The sequence below is a fragment of the Lineus longissimus genome, chromosome 3 (genome assembly GCF_910592395.1).
Source record: "Lineus longissimus chromosome 3, tnLinLong1.2, whole genome shotgun sequence".
Lineage (NCBI taxonomy): Eukaryota > Metazoa > Nemertea > Pilidiophora > Heteronemertea > Lineidae > Lineus > Lineus longissimus.
In genome coordinates, this window is record NC_088310.1 from 15,118,052 (window position 1) to 15,130,267 (window position 12,216).

A 12,216-nucleotide genomic window follows, 5' to 3' on the forward strand; every position below is an offset into this window, starting at 1 on the left:
ACTTCAATGAGAGAGTCAACAGAGATTTGATCTTTCATTTAATCCCTCATGAGGGGTTCACTTGCAAAAATATTCACCCCCTTATATGCCAGAAATTTCTCAAGTCACGGAACCTACTCATGGGAAGTTTCAAGAACACTTCCAAATCAACTGAGTCACCAGGTGTCAAAGTAGCAACATTACAAACTGATGCTGCCTTACATGCCTCCATTGTTATGGTGGAGCTTGCTTTAACAAACTGGGTAAGAGTCGCAACAAGGTCTTCATCTGACGGAGTTTGAGAGCAAGACACCAACTCAAGGACTCTCTTCAAAACAGGTGACCTTTCACTCAGCGATCTCTCGCTTGCCTTTGAAGATGGAATCACAGGTTTAACCACTCGAACATATTGGGCGGACCGCTTGTTTGTGGCAGTGCTGCGAACACCATATGAACTTTGGGCAACTTTTTCTAACATATTCTTGCCAGTCAATTTCCCTAATTTACATTTCAAACCAGTTATCTCTCGATCTTTCTCTAACAAATGAGACCCTAACTTGGCTGCCTCGTCTTCAGCCTTCTGCACCCGACTGTCACTGAACATGCTGTTGAGCATCTTCTCGGTTTCTAATTTCACCACTTGATCTTTTAATTCAGAAATTTCACCTTCTAATTTTAGCACAGTTTTATTGAAAACACTCTCCTGAAGGGAAAGCTGCTTTGTCGTCTGTATCCTGTTTCAAAAACAGTGGCACCTTTCTCAACCACTAAAGCTATGAACTTGAAACTTTGTACACAGGACCCCCAGGTCAGGTGACGTTGATGTCTTGGCCCGGAACACACGAGACCACAGGTCAAGTGGGTTATTCTGGGCCAAGACAACCACAAGTGTGATATTTCCACTCAAGAAACACGCGAGTGTCATTTTCTGTTTATCACATGCCACTACTGTGATTTTTTAAGGGATTTGTAGCTCGAATCATCGCAAATTTTGCTCCCGTAAATCCAAGACCAGAAGTGTGCCTTGCCACGCAATGACGTGAAAAACATGGCCGCAATGACGCGATGATGTTACTACAACAGCGACAAAGACTTACCCCCGACCCCTGTTTTCAAGACCTCAATAATGATGCGTGTCGTCACAGAGACTGTTCACCACGTCACAGAGTTCACCCGTGTGATCCGGGAAAATATCACACGGCTGGGTGGTAGCAATTACAACGCACAGGAACAAGTTGTTTTGCCATGTCTGAAATCGGTTTTAATGGTGTTCAGCTGAAAGATCATAAAAAGATCTAGGGTTTGGTATGATTTACTTCCACAATTTATGTCCGATTTGAATTTGAGATGGGTTTTCGCAAAACCTCGATGACGTCTTGGCATGTGATGAATTTACATATCCTACAGGTTTCTGATTTGACCTAATTTTCAAGGTCACAGATCAAATGGTGTAAATTGGCCATTTGAGTGTAACTATGGCATGATTCTTAACCAGTAAAGCTATGAACTTGAAATTGGGTACACATGACTGCCTATGTCAAATTACCTCTGACACCAAATTTTGATCTGATCTGATTTTCGACTTGGCCACCATGAGATCAATACAAAAAAAACGTAAAAAGTGCAATATCTCGCTTATTAGTGACTTGTTTTAGATGATTTTTTGGCTCACCGTAGGGGAGTCTATACGATACCGCAGTGTCCGTCGTCCGTCGTCGTCGTCGTCGTCGTCGTCGTCCGTCCGTCCGTCCGTCCTTCCGTCCGTCGTATCCTAGTTCAAAAACAGTGGCACGTTTTTTAACCGCTAGGCCTATGAACTTAAAACTTTGTACACATGACCCCCTAGGTCAGATGACCCGTGACACTAAATTTCTGTCCGATCTGATTCTCTACTTGGCCACCAGGGGGCCAAATGTGGATATCTAAAAAGTGTGATATCTCGCTTATTAGTGACTTGTTTTCGATAAAACTTTTGTGGTAGGTACTCATAGCAAGGATACATCATATATCTTACGGGTTTTTAATTTGATCTACTTTTCAAGGTCGCAGAGGTCAAATGGCATGAATTGGCCGTTTGAGTGTAACTATGGCACGTTTCTCAACCACCAAAGCTATGAGCTTGAAACTTGGTACATATAACCCCCTATATCAGATAACCTCTGGTGCTGAATTTCAGCCTGATCTGATTCTTGGCTTTGCCACCAGGGGGCCAAAACAGAAAAAGTAAGAAGTGCAATAGCCTGCTTATTAGCAAATTGTTTTTGATGAAATTTTTATGGCAGGGACACCTAGCAAGGTTACCCCAGATGTTGCACGATTTTTGGATTTGACCTACTTTTTAAGGTCGCTGAGGTCAAATGGCGTAAATTTGCCGTTTGAGTGTAACTATGGCACGTTTCTCAACCGCAACAGTTATGAACTTGAAACTTTGAACAAATGACCCCCTAGGTCAGTTGACCTTTTACACTGAATTTTGGTTCGGTCTGATTATTGACTTGGCCACCAGGGGGCACAAACTCAAAACTCAAAAAGTGTGATTTCTCGCTTATTACTGATTTGTTTTTGATAAAAGTTTCATGGTAGGTACTCCCAGCAAGGATACATCACACATCTTACAGGTTTTTGATTTGACCCACCTTTCAAGTTCACAGAGGTCAAAGTTGAAAACTTTACCGTTCTTGGTACGTTTTGTCGTTGTTCAATGTAAAGAGTTTTAATTTTGTGTAATGATGCATCTAAGAAGCCACTATTTGTATGCCAAGTTTCAGCCAGATCGGAATTCAAATATGGCCGAAATTGCATGTTTTGTGGGTTTTTCCTCGTATTGTGGCAATCCAAAGGTCGTGAGTTCAAACCCCGGTGAAGGACAGCCAAAAATATTTTTATTTTTCATCTTTTCCTTTTTACTTTTCTGAGTTCTATCTTACATTTTCTTCATTTTTTGATTTATTTGGTGCCATAGATTTAATTAGGCGGCCATCTTGGAAATCGTTTTTTGCCGATTGCTGTAGTGTAACGAGTGATGAAATTGTTATGGTCAGGTGGATGTGTCTACATCACATATCACCCTGGTTTGTTATTTGACCTACCTGTCAGGGTCACTGAGGTCAAAGTTAAAAATATATTCACCATTGTCATGGAGTGGCACGTTTCTTCACTATCATTTTCACCTAGACTCTACAAGCTTGGAACCACAAGTCTCGGATTCACCACTTGGCCAGGGCCGGCTCTGAACTGGTCACAGATGCATGTATAAATTATAAGAGGCCTACATACTGTAGCACTTTCTGTAACTGTCTACTAAAAATACTTACGGTGAGCACAATGGCCCCTGGCCGTTTCATTATGGTAGGTACTCCAAGCAAGGAAACATCGCATGTCATATCGACTTTGGTTTGACCTACATACTATATATGCAGCATGATTCTTAACCCATATGGAGGCAAGCATTTAATATTTCTGAACCCTGAACGGGGCAAGGCATTTCAAGTAGTGGTAACCAATTCAGAAAAACAATAATAACAACACAATAAACCAATGTAGACCCAATAAATTATACATTTTCCGAAAGCTCATAGTGTTATCTAAATATTCTCTGTTTGATATTGAGAAAGATACTAAGATCCTAGATACTACGAGTTTAACCGCAAAACGGGACTTATTCACCAAAAAGGGCCGGGGGGAGACTGCCAACCAAACAACCCCGTCTCGACCACAAACTCTCACCAATAAGTACTGTAGTACTCGTGATCGAAACTAGAGATGATATACTATCAAATAAAATCATAAACCAACCCCTATTCCCTTCACTGGATTTGATAATTCTTGTTTCCTTAGCATCCTCCATAGCTGGTCTGGTCCCTCCCTCAGAAACCCTACAAAATCCCCCCCCCCCCCCCAAAAAAAAATTCAACGAAAAGACGAAATCGAACACACAATGGCGAGAAAACATGCGTATTGGTCCTTCTTCACAGCTTCTCGATGATAACTGATGACGTTATGGGGATCCTCCATTGTGGCGGATGATTCCAATAACATATGGAATTAGCTGTAGGTGCTTGTTTTCAGCTTTTTAAAAGGCTATGGCGTACTCCGTTGGTGCCCCCATATGGGTTAACAAGGATGCATTCCTAACCACCAAATATCTATATGGTGAGCACAATGGCTCCTGGCCGTTTCATTTCTCAGAATGCGGATGAATGCCAGTTAAGCTTAAATCCTCAGGGCTTATTCTTCTTGGCTCTCCATTATGGTCAGTCTATACAATAGTGTAGTGCCCGTTATCATGGAATGTAACTCTTTGTCATGTTTCTTAACCGCTCGCGCTATTGACTTGTGACTCTGTACAGATGAACGCATAAGTTCCAATTGCCAGGACATCGAGTTTTGGTCTGATCAGATTCTTGACTTGGCCACTAGAGGACCAAAACGGAAAACATGAAAAATGCAGTTAGTCCTAATAGCCAAATTTTAAACACATTCGCTTCTCATAAGGATACATGATAAAGTCCCTTGGTTTTTGATTTGACCTTTTAAGGTCACACTAGCGCAAGTCAGTTGTAAGGTTATATCTATGGTACGTCTCTTAACCGCAATGACTATCAAGCTTAATACACACAAATACACCTTGGTATGGGTGATCTCAGGGACCCTGATTGAGTCCGATCTGATTTTTTTTACCATTCAGCAAATCTAAATCCTTCAAAATGCCATTATTCCTTATAACTACTAACTACCAATTTCAAATTATTGGTACATTTGACTAAACATAATATGCAACCTGGGTTTTTGACTTGACCCCATTCCCAATGTCACTGTGGTCATAAATCCTAAAGTCTCACTCTGATAGTCTGAAAAACGCATGTGTCATCAACAATCAATCTGATGAGCACAATGGCCCCTGACCTATTCATATTCATCTCAAGGAGTTGGCTTCTGGAGAACAATCTCTGTTTTAACGGCCCTAAAACCGAATTCATGGCCTTTACCCATGTAAAAAGAACGCCATCCATTACCCACATCACAGTAGACGGAGACCAAATACAATCTGCTAGTGCTATGCGAGATCTTGGCGCATGGCTCGATGAACACATGTCTATGTCAGTCCACGTAAAGAAAGTTTGTCAGAGCGCCTTTGCCAACCTCCACAACATTGGCCGCCTCCACAAATATCTCGATGTGAACAGTACCAAGAGGCTAGTCCAGGCACTAGTAATGTGAAGATTAGATTACAACAACGCCCTTCTCTATGGTCGACCAAAAAAGACAGTGGCTCCATTGCAAAGAGTGCAGAATGCGGCAGCAAGGGTTGTGTCAAGAATGCGCAAGCGTGACCACATTGCTTCCGTTCTGCGCTCTTTGCAGTGGCTTCCAATTTAGCAGCGAATTGATGTCAAGATACTTGCAGCAACTCAGAAGATTGTACAAGGAAGTGCACCAGCGTACCTTTCCGAGCTAGTACAGAATCTTTGCAGTCAAAGACAAACTCGTGCCACAAGCAGTAGGATAACGTGGCTATTTAGAAAGGCTTTAGGGAGTAGCGCTTTAACATCGTATTATTATTGTAATGAGAAGTGGTTACTATAGATTATACTCCTTGTTTAACATAACAATTCTTCCATTTATTTCTTGATTTCTTTCGTACAAAATTCAGTCTTCGTCTTGCTCTTTCTGTGCGCCATTGAACCCCCGCACGGAAGAACCCCGCATCAGCCGTATGTGACACTGAGGACAGTCACACCCTACTGGGATAACAATTTGCTCTTATCCAAGAAGTGCTATATAAATTTGGACTATTATTATTGTTATTATCATTATTATTATTATTATTATTATTATTATTATTATTATTATTATATTAGTATAATAATAATAATAATAATAATTATTATTATTATTATTATTATTATCATTATTATTATTATTATTATTATTATTATTATTATTATTATTATTGTTATTATTATCTCTCAGAATCATAAGTTCTTCAATTGTTCCTGTCCTACAGATTGCCAAGAAAATCCGTGTAGAGAAAACGATAGAAGATTCTGAAGAAATGGAAGATGCCCAGAACATCATCTTAAATGATACGTCTGAGTTCTGTCGATCACTTGGTGATATACCAACGTACGGTTTGGCAGGAAACAGGGATGAGGAAAGGGATGAATTATTGGTGAGTGTTGAATTACTCATTCCTTCCTTTTTGGGGGGAACTGAAAGCAATATCTGCCACATCAAGTTGACCAGCCGTCTTGGCCGGGCAACTTGATTTGGCTGATATTGCTTTTCAGAGTTTAGGTGGCATTGCATGCTAAAATTACACAACCTTCCCGAAATGTTTCACCTTAGAAAGTTATTGGGAAGTTCAACAAGATTCTTCACTTACAGGGTAAGTTCCGCAAAGTTTTAAATCTTGTTTCAATTCCCAATAGCCCAAAAGTACTCTTAATGGAATTTCAAAGTCAATTGCCACAAAAAAGCTCAAAAGAAAAAAACTGAGCATTTAATATGTTATTAATTGTAGAATATAGTGAAAGTAGAGACTTGTCCAGCCACCTGCTCGTCGCACTTCCTCAAATATATCTTTTAGAGGCTGTCGTAATACTACCTGGTTTGTAGACTGCATTATTGATACCTGCCACATTTTGCCAACTTTAACTCTATTCATCTCTATCAGACACAGCGTCAGTTATGGCTGGTGAAAATGTTTTCTGACGTAGCTTCTTATCTGAGGGAAATGCGTTCAACGTGACCACCTACAGCTTATACCCCGACCTGCCTTGTTTCGGGTCCAATTATAAACGGATACATGCAGGGTGACTTTTATTATCTTGTCTCCATCATCTGATGAACTGAGGCCTTTGACCTGTAACTAAGCACAACTTGATAAGGAGCTTATCTAAACTACATTTCATGAATAAATGGCACTGTACGCTATGACATTTAAATACTTTAGACTTCGAGGTTCCAGATGAATTCTAACATTTTGTTAAAAAAATTGAGTATAGAGCGGTAATTCATCGAACAGTCGCGTGATTTTAGCAATTTGTGACATTGGTTGACACTAGTGGGAGGTTTTTTCCGACTTATTAACGGTTTCTCTAACTTTTTCCTGATTTATCCAACATTTTCCGAAAGGTAGGATTTCCATAAAAACTAGGTCTTCCCAAAGTGGCCTCAATTGAATGAGGTTAATGAGGTGGCAAACACCCAGAGTAACCCTTAGTGTGAATACTTATTAGCTCCACTCCTTGGACCCCTTGCATGTCACACATGAGTGCATTTGGATTGGGCCATTCCCTGTTATAAGCAGGAGAGACTTAGAAAATAAGCCTATTTTGATAGCATAAAGAAATAAAGCCTCCTATGAATTAAAGATATTTTTGATGTACTGAACAGTGTAATTTACAAAATATTTACAGTACCTATTTGCATAATACAATAAGAAAACCAAATGAGTGTGTTTTTTGAGTGTGATATTTCCACTCAAGAAACACAGTGTCCTTTTCTGTTTATCACAAACCATTTTTGCTATTTTTTCAAATTTGTAGCTCGAATCATCGCAAATTTCTCTCCCATAAATCCAAGACCAAAAGTACGCCATGCGTAGCAATGACGTGAAATCCACGGCCGCAATGACGCGATTACGTTACTACGCGTCTGGAGGTCTATTTAAAAGTATCTATGCTTTAACACTTTCAGCGCCCAGCCATATTTAGTGTACTTCCCCCAGGGGCCAAGGTTACTCCCCTTTTTACCCTTTTTCAAAATTATGAAAACAATAGAAGGAATAAAGATAATTACATGAAATTTTCTGTGTTGGTTCTTCTTTATTAGATCTCTTTACAATGCTAATTTGGAATGATAGTCAGCAAAGCACTTGATTTTGCACAATGGTACCCCACACATAGAACAGTAATATCTGGTGTCTTTCCGAATACCCGCTTTTTGGCATACTCTCGGCTACATCTGCCCCCGTCATCAATCTTCGACCCGCCATTGCGCCTATTCGAATGCAGACGATCTTGGCTATAAATAGCACATTGGCTGAACATCATACTATCACCTCAAGCGCTGTATAGTTAAATTATTTTCCCCTCTACTGCGCTGCTAGTCGCCTCAAAGACAAAGCGTGAAATTTAAAAATGCGACGTAATATTACGTCGGATGGCTCAACTGTGTGAACTTGCAAGACGTAAAATTACGTCGGATGGCGCTGAAAGTGTTAAGGAACTGTACACAGTGCCGCCTGTTCCCATATTATATTTTCATACCTTGTCTTTTTTGGACGGCGAACTTGCATCATCACGGAGATGATCCTGTGTCTCATGGATTTTAATGCCACGACCAAGTCGGGATTTTATGCTGATCAATAGGAACGGACATTCATTGTGATGTGAGTTAATATCACATCTTCTATCAGCCGTATTCAAATGTGGTTCCTGCTCCGTAAAAATACATCAGGAATGCTTCCGAAAACACCCGAGCCCAGCTTTGTGACGCCGGAGTTATCAACAGTGTAGCAATGCATCACAACCAACGTAACGTCGCCACAACAAGCACAGTAGCCAGCAACGTCAGACCTGTCACTTGAACAAAAACCATCCGACAATTCATATCGTAACCCCACTGATGAGCCTATGGAATGCAAAATAAATGAGGCGAAAAGCGTCTGGAGGTCTATTTAAAAATATCTATGCTTTAAGGAACTGTGCAGAATGCCGCATGTTCCCATATTTTCATGCGATGACGTTACTGCAACAGCAACAACGACGTACCCGCGACCCCCGTTGTCAAAACCTCAATAATGACATGTGTCATCACAGAGACTGTCCACCGCGTCACAGAGTTCACTGTGTGATCCGTCCATGTGATCCGGAAAAATATCACACGGCTTGGTGTTAGGCTTGACAACGCGCAGAAACAATCGAATAAAGTTGTTTTGCCAAGTCTGAAATCAGATTTTACCCTTAAACGGCCAGAGGCGCTGCTAGTCGACTTTCCGCCGGACGGCCAGAGGTGATGATCGTCGACTTCCACTATACCAATTTTCAGTCCCATTTTTTAACTCTATACGGCAGCACAGGGACTCAGAATCGTTTTCAATGTGTAGTAGAAGGTCAAGGCCTTTTGCTCCACACAACTTTTGTATATCTTGCTGTGGAAAGTTTTCGATGATTTTGATTGAAAAATTTGCTATTGTTTCAAGAATTTTGTGACGTCAGGATGATGATGTTGTGGCTGAAATAGTTGCAGAAACGGACTCAGAAAGCGAGTACCGAGGGTCTGATGATGATACCGATAGTGATGACATGGTTGATGACAATATGCCTGAAGAACATATGGATACTGATGTATCTGATAGTGAGAGTGAGGGGAGGGGGGGTCCATTCCAGTTGATGATCCTTCCCCTGAACCTGATTCTACTGATGATTTATCCTCCGACAATGATGATCCACCAGTTAGGGGTTGAAGGAGAGACAGAGTCAGAAGAAGGGGTCAGGCCCAGTCCCAGGCCCAGGCACCACCCCGACCCCCGGCCCAAGCCCAGGCTAGAGGCAGAGGTAGGGGAGGAGGCCCGCTCATTGACGGAAGGGCAAGAGCCCAGGTATGGCATGATCATGATGGAACTGTCCCAGTGTGGTGTCCCCAGTACACTAGTGCTTCTGGTGTTCCTGGAAATCGAGCAAACGTGCTGGTTGGAGCAAAACCTGTTGACTTCTTCTATAAAGTTTTTTCCCATTTGAGGCTATGGACATAATCGTGGCAGAAACCAATCGATATGCTCTTCAATTCTTCGATAACCCAGCTGATCTCCGACCCATTTCTCGCTAACTCGCTTGGGAAGATACTACATTACCCGGAATAGGAGTGTACATGTGCATGGGCCTTTGCCAAAAGCCACATGCTCGAGATTACCATGGTGGATTTTGGCAGAATTTTACCCCTATTTAAAATCACGTTTCTCCTTGAACTAATTAGACCAACATATCGTTTTTGGTGCACACCGGAACAAGAGTTATCAATCGATGAATTATTGTTTGCTTCAAAGGGAGACTTTATATGCCAAATAAGCCAACCAAGTGGGGCATCAAGGCTGGGCCCATTTGTGAGAGTTTTTCAGGGTATTGCCTTGACTGGTACCCATACACTGGCAAAGCCAATGTGACAGGACTTGGCCTCGGTAATGATGTGGTGATGACACTTAGGCCCGTATTCTAAGATGTTCCTTAAATGAACTTTAAAGGGCCCTTTAGTTAAGTGTCCATAAGCTAAGTGTCCCTCAGCCATCCCTATTTAAGAACCAGACTTTGGCTTCCCTTCCACAAAGGTGTCACTTTAATAAAGAATTGCTAAAGGGCCCCTTATAGCAGTGCCCCTTTTACTAAGTGACCCTAATGCTTATGTATTCGGTGATAAAAAGGCATTTCCACATGTGGTTACCTAAACGTATTCATGAAGTTGTCATTGAGCACATGCCTTGAGAAGGCTATGTCTGCAAGTTGAACACCACAGACATCAGTGAGTTGAACATCTGCACAGCCTCTAAAAAATGTTCCGAAGGTCAAACGCGATGAAGCTTCAATGAATTAGAGAAGCAATTCCTAATGAATCTTGTGCAAAAGGAAAAGAGTATTCTCCACTTGAAAGAAAATACGAATAAAGTTAAAAGCAGAAAAAACCAGGCTTGGAATAGGATTGTCTTAAAGTTCAATGAGCAGCCATCAATAAAGAAGGGGAAACAGAGTGCAGTGCCACACAGCTGAAGAAAGTCCTTGAGAACTTGAAAGCGAAGGCAATAAAAAACGTCGCCCAGGAGAAGAAAACTCGCCAACAGACAGGAGGAGGGCCCATGGAGAAAGACACTGTCGTCGATAATCTGTCGCATATGGTTGCATCCTATTGTAGTGAAGTGCTGAACCCATTTGATAACAGCTTTGACGATGACACCGACTATCGTAGTGTACCAGGTTAGTAGGCATATACACTATTTGCCTTGAAATGTGCATTGCTGGAGGATAAGTAATTTGCTTGCAGATGCTGGAATGTCCCATGGCACCTAACTCTCACTGATTTTCTTGTTCCTACCGCAGAAACAATGAAGAAGCATACAGCTGCTGGAAAACTGACCGACGAGTCTGATGCAGAGAATCCATCAGCCAGGAGTGAAGATGAAGTAAGCTAGCCCACTACATCGATGATAAGTACGCCTGGTACACCTCCAAACAGCAAACCAAAGTGACTCCAGAAAGCCCTGCCCACGGCCCTGCTATAACTGCTGCTCTGGAAATGCAGAGGAAGGAGCATGCTCTGCAAATGAAATATCTGGAAGAGAAGATTCAATTTCAACGGGAAGAACATGACAAGCGCATTGAACTGTTCAGGCATCAGATGAATTTATTGGCAAATGCCAACAAACAAGTAGCACGATCATCAGAGCAGAAAACAGCAAACAACACCACTGATTACGCACTTTTTAGTATTTTATTCTGAGCTTAACTGAATCATGGTATAGTTGTATGGTATAAACAAATAACTGGAAAACATTTCCATTCCTAGGATTGAAACACAAGTGCGAAAACTGACACTGCAGTCTTTTTGAAACAAATATCCCTGAAGCCAGATTAATGCAAGTGATTTTAAGAATCACAACATGTTTGTTTTGTTCTGACACTGTCTGAATGTTATGTTAATTCATCAGTAATAAAGTAGTCTTGTCAAAGATAATTGTTATACACGTCTCATCATTGAAACCACTATTGAACTATTCTCTCCCTCACCACTACACCCATCTCTTCATCTCTGACATGTCTGACCATAGCATTGTCATCCTCTACCACTCGTTCTACACCGAAATCAAGCTCTTTCAGATCTTTAGCAATGTTATGCAAGATGGCAGTTGCAGTTATGACAGCCATGGCTGTGTCGAGCTTTACCCGTATTCCCTCCTTCAAACAAGGAAATTTTCACTTCCACATACCGAACATTCGTTAAAGAACAGATCGTGTTCTTTTGTGAGATCTGTTGTAGACATTCTCAGCGAGGCCATCTGGATTCCTGAATGGTGTCATGAGGAATGGTCGACATGTGTATCCCTTATCACCAAGTAGAAGATCAACAAAAGATCTAGGGTTTGGTATGATTTAATGCCACAATTTATATCAGATTTGATTTTGAGTTGCGTTTTCGCAAAACCTTGATGACGTCTTGGGATGCGATAAAGACCAATACCTGTGA

At 41.3% G+C, this 12,216-nt stretch overlaps 1 protein-coding gene across 2 annotated transcripts in view; it reads left to right on the forward strand.

Annotated features, from left to right (window-relative positions):
* Nucleotides 1-12,216, forward strand: part of LOC135485752 (U4/U6.U5 tri-snRNP-associated protein 1-like) — a 344,022-nt gene that overhangs the window by 223,643 nt on the left and 108,163 nt on the right. For both annotated transcript variants that reach the window (XM_064768148.1, XM_064768149.1), the window contains exon 15: nucleotides 5,987-6,151. In XM_064768148.1, the coding sequence (XP_064624218.1) occupies nucleotides 5,987-6,151 (165 nt within the window). The remainder of the gene's footprint in view (nucleotides 1-5,986; nucleotides 6,152-12,216) is intronic.